Source organism: Falco naumanni, chromosome 8 (genome assembly GCF_017639655.2).
Source record: "Falco naumanni isolate bFalNau1 chromosome 8, bFalNau1.pat, whole genome shotgun sequence".
In the NCBI taxonomy this organism is placed as follows: Eukaryota; Metazoa; Chordata; class Aves; order Falconiformes; family Falconidae; genus Falco; species Falco naumanni.
Window position 1 is genome coordinate 19,721,979 of NC_054061.1, and position 21,623 is coordinate 19,743,601.

The 21,623-nt window shown below is 44.8% G+C and overlaps 1 protein-coding gene and 1 long non-coding RNA gene across 4 annotated transcripts in view; one reads left to right on the forward strand and one right to left on the reverse strand.

The window, feature by feature from the left end:
* The window catches only part of DELE1 (DAP3 binding cell death enhancer 1), a 22,628-nt gene extending 7,378 nt beyond the window's left edge, over positions 1 to 15,250 (reverse strand). For 2 of the 3 annotated variants that reach the window (XR_005829427.1, XM_040604628.1), the window contains exons 1-9: positions 15,144 to 15,250; positions 14,906 to 15,017; positions 14,570 to 14,690; positions 14,068 to 14,211; positions 7,481 to 7,536; positions 5,773 to 5,866; positions 4,920 to 5,062; positions 4,003 to 4,161; positions 2,993 to 3,085 (exon numbers count right to left, since the gene is read on the reverse strand). Coding sequence is in view for 2 of the 3 variants with exons in the window: in XM_040604628.1 (XP_040460562.1) it covers positions 2,993 to 3,085; positions 4,003 to 4,161; positions 4,920 to 5,062; positions 5,773 to 5,866; positions 7,481 to 7,536; positions 14,068 to 14,211; positions 14,570 to 14,690; positions 14,906 to 15,017; positions 15,144 to 15,250 (1,029 nt within the window). In the remaining variant the exon portion in view is untranslated. The remainder of the gene's footprint in view (positions 1 to 2,992; positions 3,086 to 4,002; positions 4,162 to 4,919; positions 5,063 to 5,772; positions 5,867 to 7,480; positions 7,537 to 14,067; positions 14,212 to 14,569; positions 14,691 to 14,905; positions 15,018 to 15,143) is intronic. The other variant, XM_040604629.1, reaches the window with a different exon arrangement.
* Positions 15,251 to 15,628: 378 nt separating this feature from the next.
* On the forward strand, positions 15,629 to 21,115 carry LOC121092947. The gene is made up of 3 exons (XR_005829434.1): positions 15,629 to 19,389; positions 19,912 to 20,061; positions 21,009 to 21,115. It is a non-coding gene; the product is annotated as an uncharacterized LOC121092947 (long non-coding RNA).
* Positions 21,116 to 21,623: the final 508 nt, after the last annotated feature.

Below are 21,623 nucleotides of genomic sequence, written 5' to 3' on the forward strand. Positions count from 1 at the left end.
AACTCCACAGAGGTATTTGCTGCCAAGGGTGGAAGATTCCCCTTGGCAGCATCGGGCCTTCAACACAACAGTGCACCACTATCTTGCTCAGCCCCGCTTAACTATATTCCAGAAGGAATCTCAACCAGCAGAAATTAAGTGAAGCAAAGAAGCACTTAAACTACTCAAATGTAACTGATGAGAATGAACTACAACGTAGAGGATGTCACTGTAGATGGGTCAGCGAAGCCAAATCCAAACCCGTCACATGTTTACATGTCAGCTGGGCACTTTATCTTTGCAATCCAATGGGAGGGAGGAAAAGGGTCTCAGACATAAGAAAGCAAGATGATGGTCCTGAAGACATTGAAAAGCCCACATGGGTTAGTATTCACACAGACTTTTTCCAGAAAAAAAGCCAGTGACATAACTTAAAGAGTAAGACTGCCAGAAACGTGATCTAGACAAGGCTTTGCAAAAAAAAAAAAAAAAAAGAAGAAAAAAAAAAGAAAGAAAAAAGAAAGAAAATAAAGGAAAAAAGCAAGTAGCAAGTTTTAATAAAGCCATGAGAAAGGAACATATTGCAAGTGTTTCTGTCTGGGATGTAGTTGGTAGAGGAAAGTGAAGAACTCAGTGAGTGGGTGCTTTCGAAAATGTTGCAAGTCTCAGTTTATGACAGCAATAAACTTCTGTAGAGAGGAGATAAACATGTAGAAGGATTGGCACTTCAGATGTGACAAGAGACAGGGTTAAATTAGAAGTATTCCACTAGCTGTCTCTCATATGACGAACACCTCAAAGACAAGACCACAAGGAGAAAAGATCCCCAAATTCACATGTTATAAGTGACTACAATATGCTTTGAAACCTGAAGGTCAGACTCAGCTCACCAACAACACTCTTTAATATGTTTTTTATATTCTATGGTTGCATGCATGAAATAAAGGAGGATAAAAAGCGGTAACCGAAGTAGAATGCAGTTCTCTGAAGCATCATTATGTTTGGAAGAACACTTGTCAGAGTTCCCCCTCAGCTCTAGCACAGAGCAACAACCTGAGAGACAAACACGGAACCCATGACTTTTTGGGCCTTTTTCCCTTTTTTGGAGCTGTAGCTAAATGGTGCCATCCTTGCTTCACCCATATCCACTATTCTTTTAACCAACTAAACATAAATTCAAACTCCAGGGTAATGGGAAATGCACGTACTCATGGAGCCCTTCTCCCAGCAGAACGCGTGGGGTTCCATCCCAGGGCGCCTACGCACAAGCCTGGCACCAAAGATGAGGCTGTGGCTCCACAGCCAGCATCCAGCGGGAAGCAGAGGTAGGGAACGATTAGGTTCTGAGGACTGTCATGGCTGTGACCAAAACATGCCAAACACTGATCGAGTCAGGGGTGCCCCTGGGACCTGCAGTTACCTGACAGATTTTCTGTTGTTAAGGGCTTACCAGGCATTCTGTAAATGACAATCATCGATTTAATTAGATAATTCATTGTTATATTGTGCAGTATATGCATCGGACATCAGGCTGGAAGAAAGGAGTCAATGATGCAGCTTATGAGAGATCTTTAGCAGATTTGGAATTAAATACTGTATCGTGATGTCTGAGCTGCTGTGGCTAGTCAGGTCTAGTCCCACCAGTGATCTGACAGTGTTTGCATTCTTAAGTGGGTGAAAACGGATATGGCAAAGTTTGCAAGTGATGTAATGTCATTCAGAGTGATCAAATTAATAATAAAGAATTAACCAGAGAAGATCTCAGGGCAACACAATTACAGAGTCAACTTCGTGTTGACAAATGCCAAGTAGCACTTATAGAAAGAAATTTGTGTGTCACTGTGATAGTTCCCTGAAACCACCAAATCACTGCTCGGTGGCAGGCAAAAGGGCAAACGATATTAGGAATTATTGGAAAGAAATACAGAACAAATCAGAGGATCTCGTTATGTCAGATCCCTGGCATACCTCCATCCTGAGTCAAGTTTCAGTCTAAGCATCTTAAAATGGTCAAAGGAGAATTAGAAAAACAGAGGGAAGACTGACAAGCAAAATGGAACAGCTTAACTATATGGAGAGACTAACTAAACCAGCATTCTGCAGCCTGCAAAAGAAATGACTCAGAGGACAAACTAAAGGGTGACAGAATCAGAAGTATTAGCCAGAAGAAGAGGGAATAGCTATTCATTATTTTCCATTACACAAAAGCTGTGGGAACTGAAGTTAAAATGAACAAGTTCTTCAGAAAAAACTGGCTGTTACAATGCAGTGCAAGCTGAAAACAAGTGAACAATGTCACAGTGCTGTAAAGAAACAGAACTGTGGGATGCAGAAACCTGGCTGCAAGACATGGGGTGTCATACTGCTACTCCTCTAAGTGCTGGTAAGGGTTCAGGAGCAGTGCTATGCCAAGATTGTGGCATTGCCCTTCAAAATAATAAGCCTGGGTCACTTGAAGAAAGTGCAAGCAAGGAAATTGTTGGGGATTGAGACAACATGATGTGTGAAGAGCAACTGCGACGACAGAGGAAGGCTGAATTCAAGTATTTACGTATGTTAAAGGTCCCTGCAAAGAACCAGAAACAGTCTTTTCATCCTCTCTATAGAAGGCAAGAAATAATGGGCCAGTTTTGAAGAACAGATTTGAGATAGACACAACAAAGTTCTCAAAATGGAAGTAGTGAAAGAGGGTGTAGATGTAGGTGTATAGTGACTGAAGAGGGTGTAGTGCTCCATAATGGGAAACCTGTAAAATTATGTAAGATGAAGATAAGTACTGGTGCTGTAAGAACTACTCCAACCCAACAGAGCTGTTTCTACATTCATGTTTTGTAGGGTCTGTGTGCCAGGGGCTGTTTCCTCTCCAAGATGCACCAAGGCTCCACTCTGCTTTCAGACTGTGTGGTAAAACCCTACACTTACTCCCACTTCCAAGAAGCCTTGATATCTGCTACCTGTAACCTGCAATGATCCTAAATTGAGAACAATCAGAGCTTGCAAAGGGATTACTTACGCCATTCTTTGCTGCCAGCAGCAGGTACTTCAGACCTCTCTTCTCCTTAGGTTGCAGCCCCCGCATGTAGAACACTCCAAGATAAGCCTGGGCCTGCCAAAACCCACATGGTACAAATCAGCCAGGATTTTCCCTCTTAATTACTCCTATTCTTTTACTGATTTTGCAAGTTGCTCAGATGCTGGGGTTACTGCGGCAAGACGAGTGTGCTAAGTACCCTGCTTGCTGTAGAGCCTGCTGAAAAAATGGGGGGGCTGTCCTAGAAAAAATCAGTCTGACATGGTAAACATGAAAAATCACATTTGATCTACAGAAGTCCACTATATGTGCAGTGAAGACCACCATACTAACACTCTAAGACTCAGAACATCGTTTCAAACTGCACTGTGGAAGTCAGAGTCAGAGAGTGGCTCCTACTTGTGAGCTGTCCGTAAGACACAGCAGATGCACTTCCTGGAACAGCGTGCTACATGAGATACAGTCACTGCCAGAACGACTGGTATTCGCAACACAAGATGGCACATGCCTAAATGCATCTCCTAAAGAGTGGGAAAGGAGGGCAGGGTACACAGATACTTGCGGATGAATCATCTTGAAAAGTCACAGATACAGAATGAGGATCTATTCTTACTTCAAGCACCTCATGGAAGTTCCTCCACCAACGTGACCTGTACTGTCAGAACTGAGGTGGAACACAGAGCTGCATTTTCAACTGTAGGTCAGTTTTCTTAAGCCAACGGTCTAACCTAGGCACCTAATCTAAGAGCCACATTAAAAAGCCCAACAGGAAAACAGACAACCAACACTGCTGGCACAGTGGGTACCTAGCTACCTCCCATGTGCAGGCAGAGCTGTCTCCCATACACCATCAGGAGTATAAATAAGTTGGAAGAATTTTGCTTCCAGTCCCACGCATGCTGCTTTCTAGGACGTCTTGTAAGGGTTCAAATCCTTTAGACAGGGTTCTCTGCTGGCCCTCTCCTATGAACTCCCACGCTGTGGACACTAACCTCTGTAATCCCGGCCGTTGCAGCCTGCTCCAGGAAAGTCACTGCCTTCTGATGCCCGCCCCACTCATCTTCAGGTCTGTGGCATAAGAGGTATCTAGCATAGCGGTACTGTGCCATGGGGTGACAGCTGCTGGCGGCACGGTAGTAATAAAAAGCTGCCTGGAAAAAGAGAAACACACTTGTGTGATTCAGGTAATATTTGCCCTCAAACATGGCATGACTCCCCTCTGGCCAGGATAAGCTTAACCTCTCTTGTCTAGATCTATCATAAGCTGCACATGCTTACCCCAGCAGCTCTCCCACACCTCTTCAGCAGAAGAACAGAGATTAACTGAGACAAGTGGACTGCAACTACACAAGAGCCCTCTAACCACCCTGCCTTCTCTAGTCAAAACTCCCCATGCTGAAGGGAGCAGCACTAGATCAACAATACCACAGCTCACCCTGTGCCAATGGGGATCTGCACAATTACTGGAACAAGCCACCTTTGCAGATCTTTCTGGCTACAGAAGGTGCTGCCTATGGCCAACACACACTAGGTGGCAGGCTGTAGTTAAGGTACCCAGACTGGATGGCTCGAGATGTAAAGAAGCTCTCGGATGTGCAGCGGTGTTTTAAATACAGTAACATGACAGGTTTCTCCTTGGTACTCTCCTGGGTGCTAGCAGCACAGACTGTGTACCTACGAGAAGACCTCAGAAGCTATGACAAAGGGGATTTCAGGAGCACATCTCTGAGGGGATCTATGACACTGAAGCCAGCACTGCAAACCCACAGTTTATATTATTTCCAGCATTTTCTAACAATACTTCAGAGACTGTCACACCCATGCAGAAGGAGAAAAGCGCCTGTGCACCCGACATAACCCACCCTCCTGGTCTGTGCCGCACACATACAACTCCACAAGCCGTGGATACCTTTTCCAAGTCTTTTTCCGTGCCTCTGCCATGCTCGTAACACAGACCCACATTGAACTGGGCTTTGCTGTAACCTCGATCTGCTGCCAGTTTGAAGCAGGTATAGGCTATCCTGTAATGGCCCGCTCTCATACTTTCAATCCCTGAGGAGAACACAATGTAAAAACATGGGAAAAGAAAATGGACAGAATGCAGCCTCAAACGAAGCAACCTCCCCCACAGCTACCAGGCCTTCCTTGGCCCATGCCAGGTGCTCCTGTCCACTTCCAGCTGGCTCACCAACCCTCACTCCACAGGACCAAAGTTTCCATAGCAAAGATGGCAACGCTGCCTTTTAGGAATTTTTCTAGTCTCATTGCAAAGGATCACGGGCTAACACAACGTATGGTTCACACAGAAGTGGCTCACATTTTTAGTACTGCAACTAGTGGTGTATACAGGGAAGGGACCTTTTTCTTAGATCATTGCATCTTCAGCTCTTCTTAGTGCTGCAATTCTGCAATTGCTTTTTCAGCTTGCCCGGAAGACCAAAATCTCAGATAATAAAAAAAGGATACAAGGATATGACATCTTGTGTTGCAAAAAAGAGAGATGGCTTCGTTTCCAACTACAGATGTCAGGACAACAGTGCAGGCTTCACCCAAGCCTGGATTTAAATATGCTGATATAAATCAGGTGGCAGGATGGGACAAAGGGCAATAAATCTCTCAAAGCACAGTTGAAATTGCTGAAAGGAGGCTTCAGCTTGGGTATATGCCATCTCTGCCTTCACACAAGACCTGCAATGATTTGGAGGTCCTCCAAAAAGAGAAATGTGTGGTTTAAGGACAAAACAAATCCAAGTTCACATTACCGAGGATATTCAATGCAATGGAAATGTCGATCCGGAAAATATGCTGCAACTGGAAAGCAGCTTCCTCTAAAGGCCCTCGCTGAGCTGGGTCACCCTAAGGAGTTAAAGAAGAAAGCTTTTAAGACAGCAAAAATATACAAACATTACAGGAGATTCTTTCTTGGAAACCAAGCAGTGAGACACATTTATACTGTACTATAGTTATCAAGAGGATGATGTAATCTGGTGTCATGTATCCACAAAAAAATCTCCCTGTTCTACACAGCCATCTAGTCAGGGAAGCTGTATGGACATTGCTCGCCCCCGCTGTGGCCAGGGAGCTTGGCGTAGCCTCTCTGACATCATCAGACCTTTCAGAATGTAGCAAATATCTGATACTACTCCTAACTCTCCCCTTCAAAAGTAATGCTAGCCCTTGTTCACTCTCCTGCATCATGTCAACAGCACAAATAGTCTCTGCCAAACACGCACTGACATATTTGTATATGCTTTACACAATTCAAGCTAAGCCCACGCTGTCAGCTTACTGAACACTGCACTCTCCTAATAAAATCCTGCACCGCAGAGACAATGTCTTTTCTTTCTTAGTAATGAACAGCATTTTTTACATTACCACAGCTCTGGGAGGTGGGAGGAGGATTAGCCCGGCCTGAAGCTTTACCTTCCCAGCTTGCGAACAAATTTTGTGCCATCGAGTGGCAGCAGCGCACACTGCACAGGAGCTGAGATGCCTCTGCACTGGGGGAAGTCACGCAGCAAAAATGCCCCTTGTCACCCAGCAGCTCTGCTGCTCAGCCAGCACTCAGAGCTGCTCACAAGAGGGCAAGGCGTGGACCAATGCCCCTCTTCTCCCAAGGGCCTCCTGAGGCTTGCTCCACGACTTATGAACAAGCTAGACTCTTCCTACGGCCCTGCAGAAACGGCACCTCCCAGGATGGGGAGCTCGATACTCAACCCCTCAGCAGATCAAGCAAATGCCTTTCTGGTGGGGGAGCATGACACTGCCATGTCAAAGTGAGGAATCCACTCTGTTAAATACTGAATTTACCTTCACTCTGTTCACTGTGTCCTTGAGCAACTGCTCAGCTGACTGATTTTTAAAATGGGGAATTGTCTGCACCTAAGACTGAATTGCAAGGAATTAGCAGGTTTAATCACAACAAGAACAATAATATAATTTATAGCCTTGTGACTCTCAAGCTGATGTACTCTCTTCAAGCCCAAAGTGTCTTCCTCTCTCTAACAGACAAGAGCAGGTTCTGATTTGCGGCTTTAGAAGTGACACCACCTTCTTCAGTCATGGGTTGTCTGGTAAAAACCAAAATAGCAACAGCATGTAATCACCTAGTGAAAGATTGCACCAAAATGCAAATACCTAAGAACAGACTGGTGCTACTGGAGAGGTGGTTTTTTGTTGGTCGTTTGTTTTTTTGGTTGTTCCCCCCCATTTTCTTTTAGTGCTTCTCTACTAGCACCCCTGTCACACAGACACCTTAAAGGACAGGGATATCAGTTTGTAATTCCTGGAACTCTGTTCTGGCTAAAGCACATCACATTTCTCTTCCTCCTGGCCCCTAACTGTGCAGGTTGGAAAACAGTCTTGCGCGTGAGTGGATTGCTCAGGTTGTGCTTGGGGTCACACTGAGACGTCTTCTTGTAGGGAAAGGGCCTCAGGTGCAGACAGAGGGTGCAAAAGATTGAATTGTACCTTTGTGCTGTGGAGGACTGGCCGCAAGCTTGAGCTCTCAGGGATCTGGAACTCCCCTACATTAAAGAAAACCAACCGAACACAAAAAGCAGAGTTAAGCAATGCTATATCTTTACCTCTTCCTCCTCTTCCCATCCTTTCTATCCCATGCTTTTTCGTAGAGGACTGATCACCCACTCAGTCAGGGACATTAAGAACAGAAGGAACACTGACCAGTCTGACCTTTGCTCAAAAGCAACCAAGTGCCACGTGAGTACAGTCCTGTAACCTGCAGCTGGCTAATCCGCCTCCTCCAGAATGGCCCCCAGTCTCGATCTGAAGACACCAAAAGGTAGAGAATCTCCCACTTCTTCTGAAGTTTGTTCCAGCAACTTGTAATCGCTGCTTTAAACCTCTGCTTCATTTCAGATTAAAATACAACTGGTTTCTGCTTCCAGACACTGGCTCTTCTAGCTTTTTTTCTTCTCTACTAAAAAGCCCATCCTCCATTTGAAAGTCCTGATAGGACTAATCAGCCCCTCTTGATTCATGTCTGTGATTCTAAACAGACTGCTGTTCACATCTTTCAACTGAAGTACTTTTCTGCCTGAGTTGATTAATTGTATGACTTTTTGCCACTATCCCTGAATTTTCAACATTGTTATTGAAGTGTGGATCCCCTCACCAGTATCACAGGAAGAGTAAAATTGCCTCCTTATTTGAATTCACAGCTGCCTAGTTTGCATGTACCAGAACCGTGCTCCAATTCCCACTGCCCAGGGCATCACACTGAGATCTCACGCTTAGGCACTTGCCTCCCTAGCTCCTTTTCCAGGTAATTTCTTTCCAGGGTACAGTTCTGCTTCTGCAAGGGGGTGATCAGATGTGATACTCTGGCTGCACTGGATGCAGGCTTTAGTTATCGCCCCAATATGACCCACTTGCTCATCACTGCCCTCTTAGATATGCTGGCACAACCACGTGTTCAGCCACTACCTGGCAAGTTTCAATTGGAATTATCTAACGAAAACACCTACAGCAAAATCTATGCCACAGAATTGTGCTGGAAGTGATTACACAGGCATTTATGTCAGCTACTCTAAGAGGATAGTGACCTCCAGCAAAGGGGATGAACAGGCGAGGGCTGACTGAGGCCAATTATTTTTAACCTGAATCACCGTAAGCAGCTGGATCCCACTGGGCACCTAACACCAGGTGCTGAAGCCTGGATCACTTCAAGCCAGTGCTGCTAACACAAGAAGTAGCTGTGCCCTCCCCATGTCTCCCTCACCCCCTCCCAAACAGTGTGGCTGTAGAGCAGGGAGCTAATAGCAGGAAAAAAATTCAGTCCTTTCGGGGGCCCGATTCCCCAGCTCCTGGCACTATATGGCTACACACATACTCATGCTGGCCCAGCGGAAGAAACAAGCGTGCAACAGGCAGGACTGCTTCTTGCGGTGCCTGCACTGTCTCACAATGCACATGAAGCCATGGCCTATGTTCCAGCTGCAGCCTCATTATTCCCAGATAAACAATTCCCCCCTGGCTGTATTGAAATGTGTTTTATCTGAACAAGCCCCACTCACCCAACAAGCAAGATCGCTATGGCAAACATGATTTCTATTCATCATTCCACCAAAAGTAATATAAGCTGTGAATTTATTAGTTATGCTTTACATTTATTTTCAGATCAGGCATAAAATTATCTGATCTTTCTCACTGTAAGGCTCTCTCTTGTTCAGGTATCTCCTCATGATGTAATTAGGTTTTTTGCCATACATACAACAGCAAATCCCATGAAAAAAACCTGACCGTATTAAAAATTCTCCCAGCTACTTGTTTAAACAACAGTAGTACGTTCACGCTTTCAAGAATCTTCACATTTTGCATAGACATCTACTCCCGAGTCAGAGATTCATAATTTACTCAGAAAACATGCTGTAATTTAGACAAACCATTACCCCATGAAAAATAAACAGAAACTAATTCAGCCTGCAGAACGACAGCCCCTCTACCACTGGAAATCCCTCCTTACTTAAATCCCAGTAATCTCCCCAGATTAGAGTTACCATTCCTGGAGAGCATAAGGTCATTTGGAAGAAAACGCAGGCACCAACAGAGCCTGATATCCAGTCCCATCTCCTGAAGGATGAGATAAATGATTTCTCTTGGAACTCACCTTTGAAGCTGGGCAAGACTCAAATCAAAACTCTTCATGAATATCATGATCTTTAAGACTCGCCCGTTTCAGGCACACACTCTAAACACAACACTTAGGTTCCCTCAGCACTAAACAGAGAAATGAAAGCATCCCTTGGTGGCAAAGAATGCCATCCTGCTTCAGCAGAATGAAAGAACCAGCTCAGATAATCTTCAGCCTATTGCTAATTAATACAAGTTAATGACAACTGTTTATTTCTTATTTCCCAAAGAATGGTCAAGCTTCAGCAGAACTTCATAGGAAATAGGCTCTGAACAAATTTGTTGCTATATGGCACATACAGAACCATGCTCAATTATTCTTACGGTTGTACGTTTAAAGCACACAGAGGCTGGCAACACCACAGTTGGAATTTTCTGTGCAACTTTATTTCTACTTCTTCAAACATACGCTACGATGTAATACGACTATGCATCCTTTTTGCCATGCAATCTTGCAGCTTTCAGTGTACTGGATGCCCAATGCTCACATATTCAGCAGCTAATAAATATTTTGTATTTCCCCACTGTTCATCCTGTACTAATCAAATGTTGCTCAAAGCTAGCTCCAAATGAGGAATTAATAATCTTCTCATAGACAGTCTAGATTGCTCATCCCAAAACATCCAAACGCTTCACAAGAATGAATTCACAACAAGAGCTGGACAAAATCCAGGATTTCTGCCTCATGGAAAATTTTAGTGTTTCCAATTGGTTTCATTGTGCTTTGAAATGAAAACACACTGTTAAAATGTCCGTAATCTCAGAATTGAAATAACGAATTTTACAGTTCTGCCAGGGGTAAAATACAACTCCCCAGGGCAGCATTCAGCTGCTATAACACTGAGACTGGCTGTAATCACCTGCTCATTCACTATATGCCTTTAACTTTTGGCAAAAAAAGCTTTGAATGAGGCATGAATTGCATGAAAAAAAATTGGACGCGATCATGCAGCTGAGGACTTACTGATAGTAATATGCAGAATGCTATTTAAAACAACTTCTAAATGAATTTCCTTAAGTTTTCTTTTTAAACACACAGAAAGTAACAGATTCTAGCATACTGTGGTATGTTAAAACTGGAATGGCTCATCTGCAAAGTCGGGATGTTTGGAGCCATCACAAAGATCTTTGCCACTTGAAGTAACAAAGTAGTTGACAGCAATAGCAGTTTGTCACTGTACACATAGACCAGCACAAGCAATTCTGGAAATTAACTGAAACACTGAAAGAAAGGGTGAGGATATGGAATTCGCTCTAGAAGGTCCTTTGCCATTGCTGGAAACAACGACCTAGAGAAGTGAAGGTACATTCTGCTCCACTCCCGAGTTCTGGAGTCTGTTCCCTAACGGCAAGACTTTGCTACCAGATCTCCCCGCGTCATCTGCCAGGCGCCTGTCCTTTCCTTCCTTGTGGTCTCCCCAGCTCCTTGCAATATGCATTCTGATTTAGACAGCCTCATTCTCTTTTGGTAGCTAAACACCAGAAAAGAAAAGAAAAGAAAAAACCCTAAACCTTAGGCAGCTTTTTCTGCAGAAAGCAAAACATACTCTGAGAGAAAGGCAACACCAAGGCATCACTAAGCTTCACTTTAAAACTTTCCATGGAAAGAATCACAGGACTTCTCACACTACAAAACTATGCATTTTTTCAGACTTTTCAGTGAAAATTACTGAATCTCTTCACCCTGAATTTTCTCAATAAATTCCCATAAAATGAATGCACAGCATAATGTGAGAATGTAACCTGAGGACTTCTGTATTAAGCAAAATCAAATTATTTCTGACATACATTATCTCTGACAACTGACTGATGCTTGGGCAGAAAGGGTAAGGAACAGGGATTATAAAGTCACACTTTTCCTGGCAGAACTTTCCAGCAATCAGCTGTTCTGTGATCTTCTAAGCAGGAGGTTTTGGCTGGACCAATTAAGTCTACACAAATGTGTAATTTTACCTAATCACTTCTTGGCACCCATTTATACTTCTGGCCTGTAGCAGAGTTCTACAATTTACCTGTGCACTGGCCAAACAGGTACCGTCTTATGCCTTTTTTTCAAACTTGCTACCTGATCGTTTCTGTGCTGCCTATTAATATGTATATTATGAAAAATATTGTCCCTATTCACCTTCCCTCAACACTTTTAATTTCACAGAGCACGAGCACACCCTCTACTGCTTCTTTTTTAAGCTGAAGAGTCAGTCTCTATTTATATGTAATTGTCTCCTTTTCTATGTCATTTTTGTTACTGTCTTTAAGGCAGAGCGTCTTTTCCTTCAGTGTTCAAGATGTGGCTGCATCATAAGACTTACACAAACCTACGATATTGTCTTGTCCTCGGTTCCTTCCTTTACAATAATTAACATTTAATTGGCCTCACTGCTGCTGAGCACTGACTTAACCTTATCAAAAACATATCCACAGTGACTTTAAATGTTCCCTCTGCAATATAATTATTAATTTGATGCTCTTTGTTCTGTATGTGTATTTACAGCCACACTCCCCTGCGTATAGTAATTTAACCTACCTAGGGATTACCTTGGTTTTAATTCCTGTGCAATCTTTTGCTGTGACTTTCAGATTTGACTGTCCTGAATAATTTTGTACCACTTGCTTCTTCTGCCACCTCACTCGTCACCTCTTTTTTCCAAATCACCACTGACCATGCTGAACAGAACACATTTCAACAAAGGACTTACAGGAATCCACCAGTAACGTCTCTCCATTGTGAAAACTATTTCTTGTACTTTAAGGAGTTACTAGCCTAAGAGTACCCCCTCCAACTTCCCTCACATCAGTTTTACTTCTCCAGATAGCTTTGTTTTAGGTCCTGGCTGAAAGGTTTTCAGAAAGCTAAAAGCTGGACGATCTTGCTCCACATGCCTGTTGATTTCTCCAAAGAACTCTTAATAGATTTACAACTCTCTTAAGTCTCTGCAATGTAGCAAGCTGGCCTGAGAAATGGCTTCCTAAATCCTTCTAAGAGCTTTGATTCCTTGATACAGTACAGTCATCCAAGTATCTAACATCTCTAGTCTGTAACACCGTTTCTATCAGAATTACCTTTTCTGCAGTTCTGTGGCTCAAACCACTCGCCCTTTTCAAAACCCAGTGTCCAATTTGTCAGTGTTCTGGTCATACAGCAGATTTGAGCACTGGATTACATATCATCATTAGAGGCTCAGCAATTCATAGCTTCTGAAGAACATCTGAACAAAGAGCATGTGGCCTTAGTGACTTGTCACTGTTCAATTTATCAGTTTGCCTAAAAGCTTTTCCTGTTGACTCTCAGTAGGAAACTGTCAGACACAGACACACATTAACTCCTGAACATTCCACTGTGCCAACTGAAGGCATCACTGTCTCTACTTATTCCCCACCACTTCTCCCAGAGGTCCATGTCCAGTAATGTGCCAGCAAGGCACTGTGTTTGAGTGCTTCTTAATACGCTCCAGGCAAAAGCAGATGGGTTAAACAGTCTAATTGGCAGTTTAGGTAAATTAACCTGGCTGTTTTCCTGGAGCTAATTAGGAGACATGGAAACAAAATGCTCCATTTGCCAACTGATGGGAATGGTAACCTCTGGCAGGTGATGGGTTTGATAAGCAGTGATGGGCAGTAGCTTACATCAGCACAGAAGAGAGGCAAGAACGGGGAACCCCTCTGACCTTTTCTGTAGCACCTTACATTATCTAGCCAACATCTGTGGGCTGACTTTTTAAGGTGTCTTTTCCAAGCCATGAGCACATGTTGTTCTACCCACTTCTAACAATTTTCTTGAAGACATTATTAGTGTTTATACATCTAGTGAGTAGCCCTGATGCAGGCTTCATCTGATCTTCCTTGATATGACTTTAAGTTTAATATGTAGGGCATACTTTCCTGGTTAGACTTCAATTTTTTTTGAGTATATCTTTCTATTTTTATAAAACTCATTTTAATAAGGATGTCTTTGATACCTCCTTCTACACTCTTACCTACAGCACAAGCGCTCAGAAATACATTTTCGTCTTCCAGGAAGAAAATAATTCCTTTAGTTTCACACCATGTACACAAGTCTCCCAGATCAATGGTGCAGTATTCTCCTAAATCCTTCTAGCTGCAAACATCTGTCCACAATAAAAAACCCAGAAACTGGATGCTGTAATCAGGTCACTAAGGCATACCTGTATTGGTAAAGCTGATGTCACCTGCAGTTACAGCACAGGCTCCTCCCTGCCTTCCGATTTTTTCCTCCTGTCTCTGGACTCCTGGTTCATCTCTCTGAAGTTCTGTCTTTCCACTCTAGCCTCTCTTCTCAAGTGTCAATAAATGGCTATACGCTTGGCTTCTAGCTTTGCCCTAGGGAAACTCAAGACTCAGAAGTCCTTCTGCCACAAGTATCCTGCCCTGCAGCACATTGTACGTACCTAGTTCTGCCCAGGGCTGGCTCTCTCCCTGCCCTGAGGGGATGCCCGAGGATGAATTCTCTGGTATGACCTCTGGACTTGCTTTCCGCAGGAAGCAGGACCCCAGCTGCTCACTGGGGCAGCTGGTTGAGGCTTCAGTCACCACTGTAATATAGAGCATAAAAGCAGTGTCTGCTTTAGAAGACAACACCAGACTGTATAGCTGCCTGGTATCCTTCTCTGCTCTGACCACAAAGTCAAGCAGAGGGGAAGTTCACGGACCAGAGTCCAGACAGGTAAGGTAAGGGCATGCGGGATGTGAAGTGGGACTGCATCAGATCAGTAAGAAACAGTGAGATTCCCTTGACAGATACCAGCCCTCAGTCTCCCTGGAAAGCTTGAAAGCTGGTTGTCAGCTTCCCACAACAGCTCTCTTCCAGCGTTAGTTAACATATCGTGAGGCAGAAATCCTGTCTGACAGCCGGGCCCTCCCACCACCCCTTCTCAAGCCAGAGCTGCTAACCTGTCTGCTGAGAGGGCAGCGGAGAAAGCCAGGCAGACCTGTGCTCTCTCCTGGCGTCCGGCAGCGATCTCAGCCACGAGATCTGTCTGAGCAGCTGCAGGAGCAGCGCACCGAGCGCTCCCTGAGGAAAAGCAGAGATAAGTCACGGGAAACAGCCCCACTCCCACCTTCCCTCCCGTCTCCAGGTGGCAGCTTGCCCACAGCTCTGTTTCGGGCCCCTCTCCCACCACAGCTCCCCAGCCTGAGGGCTCCCGCTGCCCCCATCGCCCTTCACACCCCCAGGGCCCTCTGGTGACACCCCGGCCACGGCCACCGGCCCTGCCTGCCGCTCCTCACCCAGGTGACTGCCTCCAGCACGGAGTAGCGGGGCACCAGGTCGGGCAGGGGCTGCTGCCTTCCTCCTCGCTCCCGGCCATCCCGGGGCCGTCCATCCTGACAGCCGGGCGCTCTGAAACCACCAGAAAACACCAACACCGTGAGGCCAGACGCCAGCCCTCTGCGCCCTTCCCCCCAGGGCCCTGAGGGCCGCGGCACCCCCTGCTCCCGCCGCAGGCCGGCCCCGGGCCGCACTCACCGCTCGGGGCTGGGGCCGCGGCCGTCGGGGGGCCCGGCAGCGCAGGCGGGGCGGGCGGGGGGCGGCCAGCAGCGGCTCAGGCCGCGGCCCAGCAGCAGCCGCCACATCCCGCCCGCGGGACCATAGAGAGGGCGCGTTGCCGAGCGACGGCGGCCTGGACCATAGAGAGGACGGAGCGGCTGAAGGGGTCGGCTGGTCCCGGCGGGCCTCCCGCGGGACGGCGGCGGCGGCCCCCGCACCGGGCTGCGGGGAGAACGGAACTCGTCCGGGCAAAGCGCCGAGGAGCGGTTTCAAGAGACCCGAGCGCAGCAGGCGGGCAGGGCTAGAGCGCCGCCATACCACAGAGAGGAGCTAGAGCGGCGGGCGGCCCGCCCTCCGGCGGAGCGCGGGAACGGCTCGGCGGGCGCTGGACCTGGGCCGCGCCGTGGGGCTGGGGCAGGCCCAGGCCTGGAGGGGCTCGTGTAGGCCCCGGGTACCCCTTGTGGGTCGGGGTCCCTTGTAGTGCCAGGGCTGTTCCGTGACGGCCCGCGGAGTCACTTGTAGGTCTGGGTGTCCTGGGGAGGATCTCTGAGGATCCCCTGTAGCTCGGGGAGGTGAATCTCCCTCAGAGAGCACGGGGGGCCGGCCGGGTGTGCTGCAGGGCCGCGGTTTGTGTGAGGGGTCGATGAGTCCCGGGGGTGAGGACTTGGCCTGTAGGGCCCAAGTTAGTTGCGGGGAGCAAGCCTGAGATTGCCTAATAAACCCAATAAAGGGTGCCTTGGCCTGCGCCAGCGTGCCTGCGGGGTAGATGGGCCTTTGGGCGTGCTGCAGTCGAATTGGGGAGAAACTGCGCACTGCAAAATACTTTTCTTAGAACAAGAAAGCAATTTCAGGTGTGATCAGAAACTCAGTCAGTTAATCTGCCTGTAATCAGTGATGTGATTAATTATATCTGGGAAATATGTATAAATGCAAAATATTTGTGAATGGAAATGTGTTAAAAAATGCATTAAGATGTGGTTGCGGTTTGGGCTGTGTATGAACCTGCATTCACCTTTTGTCGGCAGTCTGCCTGATCTGTGACTGACGGTGCTCACAGAGGCCTGCCTTGGCTTCCATCTGCTGTGTGTCTGTGTGTTTATTTCAACGGTGTTGCAACAGGAGATGGCAGAGTTCCCAACCGAGAGTGTGGCAAGCCAGTGTGAGAGAAAAATACGCTTTATGTTCTCCTTACGTTAGTGGTTTCCCTCAGAAGTATGAATATTGCCACCCCTGCATTCGTTCCAGCTCAACAGTGTACTGCCTTGTTTATTTCTTTGTTCCATAGGCACAGAAATTCTTGGTCAATCTGGCAGTTTGTTTCTCTTTCCAGAATATAGTGTTCTTCTTACTGGTAATTCCAGTTATGAACTTGTAGTTCTTGTTCAGTATATCTGTGTTTTATGCTTGGCTGGCTGCAAGTTTAGTTTCAAGTGTGGCTTTCTAGGAGATACGTAATCGCTCCCTTTCATCAGCCTAAACGCTAGCTTTAAACTACGAAATTTCTTTTGGTTTTCCTTAGCTGCCTTTTTTTTTTTTTTTTATTGTCTCATGGGACACAAATCCTTTATCCTTTTCACCCCAGATTTGGCTTAATACCTTAATTACAAAGTCATTTAGTTGTCTGTTTTAGTAAATGTGTCTGTAATTGTCTCACGTTAGTAGACTGGTATTTGCTAAGCTACTACAGTTTGTTTGGGGATGAAAATTACATGCAAAATAGAAATACCAGCATCTTCACTGTATAATCTTACCTTAATTTTCTCACTCGTGAAGTTGGTATCAGTAATTAATGCTCCAAAAACTTAAACTGCATTTGTTGGTTTTGGTTCATCCAAGATCTTCTCAGCTAATGACTGTACTTTTAATGCTGTTAGTCCTATTTTGCTTTCAAGTCCCCAGCCATTTGGTGTGTGATACTGTCTTTTTTGCAACTGGCAAGTCTATTGCAGAGCTAATCTGTTTTGATTCATATCGTGGGGATGCCACAGGAGTTGAACAGTGTCCATTGCAAGTTGCTGTGCTTTTGTGTCTTTTACTCTGGAGAAGGAAAATAGCTGAATGAAGATGAGATGAGGGGGGGATTCTGAGTGATGAGGAAGGGGACTGATTAGAGCAAGACAAAGCTGAGATAGCAAAGAGCAGAGACGTAGGCTGTCGTGGAGTAACATGGCTGAAGGAGTAAATGTTGTAGAGAAATGACTCAGGCTGTGCAGGCAGGACAGAGCGTTCTGTGCGAGGGCTACTGCTTGTGTCTTTCCAGCTCAGCTAGTTTGCATTCCTTGCAGCCAGAGGGTGGAGAGGATATTGAGAAGAAAGAGGTGATAAGCCATGAGGAAATGCTGCAGGTGTGGAGTGTCTTGCTATGTCTTTTCTGACTGTTGATGGTGGGATTCTGTTCTATGCATCCAAGGGTGCTCGGGGAAGTGGCCAATGTTATTGCAAGGCCACTTTGAAAGGCCACAGTAATCAGGAGAGAGTTCTGGTGACTGAAAAAGGGCAAACATCATATGCTTGTTCAAGAAGGATAGGAAGAAGGACTGGGCAACTCTGACACACTCTATTTAGCCTGGGTCTCTGGAAGATGATGGCACACCTTCTTCCGGAAACTTGAAGCGTGTGAAGGACAGGAAGATGATTGGGAACAGCCAGCATGGATTTGAGAAGGGCAATCATGCTGAACCAACCAGATTGCTTTCTGTGATGAGACTGGCTCAGGGAACAAGGAGAGAGAAGTGGGTGGTGTTTGCCTTGACTTTAGCAAGGCCTTTGACATGGTCTCTCATAGTATCATCTTACCAAACTGGTGAGGTGATTGGGTAAATGGACTATATATTGGGTGGAAAATTGCTTGGATTGTTGGGTTCAGATGATGGTGATCAGTGGGCTAGCACACAGCGTGTACAAGAAGGGGCTGAGAAAACTGTGTTTGTTATCACACAACAATTTTAGAAAAATAAATACTTTGCTCCTCAGGGAAATAAATGCTGTGCTCCTTAAGAAAAATATATTTATTTTGGTGAAAAGAGCAAACCAGACTGGTTGTAGAAAGCAAGTTAAAAACAAATATTGAAGTTCCAGGAGGTCATATACATTCTGAAGTCTTTCCAAAACCTTAGAATTTGAAAGCACTCTTTTTTTCACTGGTTTAACCACTCATTAATTCCAGCCCCCCTTGAAGTCCAGACAAAATCAACATACCTCCAAGTTCTTGATTATTTCTCTGAGACACATTTGCCACTGGAACTTAATTCCTTGAGTGCTGGAGCTGTTTCTTCTTGTCTCATAGTGGTATTCTAGAAACATGTTTTCACCTGCATTTTTCTTTTTCAGTCTTGAGCAAAGTAACTTTAGTGGAACATGTAAGCTTTGATACACAGTAGGTTTTTCTAAAGCCAGAAATTTATGGCTAAGAAAACCCACCACAGGACTTTGACCAAGTGTGCTTGAAACATTGTAATTACAGATGATCTAGTTTCACAGCTCACAGACAAAGAAAATGTGTTTGTTTTACTTTATTAGATTTCTTATAATGTGTTCATACAAAACCAAATGTGCATGTACACAGTCTGTCAATACTGCCAACTGCAATTTATTAAGTTTTATAAATTTTTTCACTGGGTCACTGTATTGTTAAACAGACATAGAATGCAAGATCAATGCTAAAGATGGGAAGGCTAAATTTCAGAGTAAAAAATCTCATTTTTCCCTTAAAAGTTTACAAGGGGCATTTTTGAGGAAGTCTTAATTAGTCATAGGCTGAAAACCTCTCTTGATACAGTTGTATTTTTCTAACAGAATAAGAAAAAAGAAGGTATTTGGGCATAAGCTGCAGCTCATGCTGCCACTTTACTCTTCCCGGACTGCTGCAAAGCCCCTCAGTCAGTCATTGTAATCCAGAGCCGGAACTGGGAGCAGGTTTTGAGGATATATCTTGTTGCTTTGTGATGAACTCTGAGGCCCTGGGAAAAATCTCTTGGTGTTGACAGCCCCTGACAGTAAATGTCACATGAATTCGGAGGGAACTCAGAGCCTTCTGGTGACTGCTATGAGAAGAGACATGGTGACAGAAAACCTGATTGATGAGCCATGCCACAAGTAGAGGGAGCGCTGTGTGGTGATTGCCTATAATTGAACGGTCCACGGAAGTTATTTCTGGGTTTCCTATGAATGGTGACATACACTCCAGAAGGGTTTTCACAGGGAAGGCCTGCAGATTTTAATCCTGGTACTCAGCAACTCCCTGTTAATGCAGCATTAACAGACTTTAAAATTTAACGGGCTGTTTTAGCTTCAATGAAACAAACGACAACAGGAGATGGTCAGTCATGCAATTACCTTTAGAAGCATTCCTTTGTCAGCTTTTGCGGCCTCTTTTTAGTGCTTTCTCCTTGCAGCTCAGCTCTGTGATCTGACAACTCGGAGATGTTGATTATAAAGGTTCTTCCTGATTCTGACAGTGCGCTCCTCTGACATGGGCTTGTCGCAGCCATGTTGAGCACAGCGGTGATGCTCCTGGCATTAAACGGGAATGTGAGACGTTGTAGCCCACTCACCCAGTAAAGCATCTGCTTGCACTGACCAATTAAATTGGCTTCTCTCTCATTAAAACCCTTGTGCAGACTCTGGTATGTCACAGATCTTTAAAATCTCCATTATGAATTCCACTTTCTTCTGGGTATTTTTAGCTTCTACTTGAAGAAATGATTATTGTCTCTTGCACTTAAACATATCAATTTTGTCTTCACAGACATCTCCTCTGGGCCATACTCAAAGACCCGAGCTGACTTGAACTGCTGAATCCCTAGGGAAGATTTCAACAGAGCTGTAAGCACTTGGACATTAGAACCGTGCAAGAAGGAAGAGGGAGAGAAATCCAAGCCCTCCCCCTTTCCCTTTGGTAAGTCAGGAGCACATCCCTTACAGATTTAGTTGGTTGTGCCAATTTAATGTGATTTCTTCTGAGGGCCAGGAACCACTCAAGGAAGGCTGACAGGTTTTATCAACAGAATGGAAACTGAAGTGATAGGGTGAGAGTTATTGACCTGATAACTAACAAACAGAAAACTTCAGTGTCCCTCAAGCTAAATATTGCACTCAGCAGGTAAGTAAAAGATGGCAACAGCTGTGGTCTTGTCACTGAGTGAGCGTGTGTTTTAGTGCAGAGGAGCAGGAGGTGAACTGTGAAAACAAACACATTCAGTTTGCTACAGACTATTTCCCTCTATTACTTTTAATGAGAACTAAACTCCAAAATGTACAATGGGACAATAATATTTTAGATAGAAGGAACTCTTTGTACGGGTCCTAAATTCTAGACACCCGGTTGCAATTAAAATGATTGCTTGCATATTATTAATAACTCATTAGTAGTTCAAGGCTGATATCAGGTATGGGACCAATTGGTACTAGCCACTGCACAACTGAATGAAAAGTAGAGCTGTCCTTGAAGGAGCTGAGTTAACAACCTGAACCCACAATGCTCAAAGGAGTTTGAAAAATGAGAGAAATGTAAAAATGTGAGAGGAGCTGTGTTAAAATGCATCACCATAGAGGCTGGCAAGCAACATGGCTAGATCGCCATAGCCAGATATTAGTAAATGCTGCCTAAGTGGTTTTTAATTTATTTTAAATCTGAAATTGTAGGGGGTGGGGGCAGATGGGCTGGGAAGTGGAGACCTCTAATGAATGATGATTTAGAAGTAATGGCACAAAAAATACTGCAAGTACAGCCGTTGTTGTTCCTCCTTTTTCCTCTTATATTTTTTTCCTGAAGATATGCTGGGATTCTGTATGAAACCCAGCTGTCACAACTCTCACACATCCCTTGATGTTCTTGTCTGACAGAATATGAAGGCTTCAGCAGCTGAACAAAAAGGCGTGCGACAGAGCTCTTGTATGATGTCCACCTCCCCTTTCTGGCATCTGGCCTGCTCAGTACAATTGGGAAAGTCAAATGGCAAGTGATCACTTCCTATTCAACTTCTGCATGCTAACTTTGTTTCTCACATGGAAGCAGTTTTGTACTTACTGTGTTTGTCATTCTGCCATGTATCTTTTCTTTTTCCTGTTACAATTTTTTTTTTTTTTTTTTTTTAGGTGAGTGTACTTGGTATTGCAGAAGCAGATGCTCCATGAATTTATACAGTGGTGATGTCATACCTTTCTTTCCTAAGAATTCTGAAATTTTGATTTTCTTTTTTTGACTACTCTTGAGCAATGAGGTGATATGTTCATAGAACTAGCTATTATAACATCAAGATGTGTTTCCTAAATTGTGTAAACTAGTTCAGAGCCTATCACTCTGTGTGTGAAGTTAGCATTGCTTTTTGTGGATATCCAGATCATAGTTGTCAGGGCTGAAATTTATCTTCTGCTTTATCATAAGGCTTTCTCAGTGCCATGAGATCTTTAAGTTTTTGTAGTAAATATTATCCTAATTAATCTAGTTTTTACCAGAAA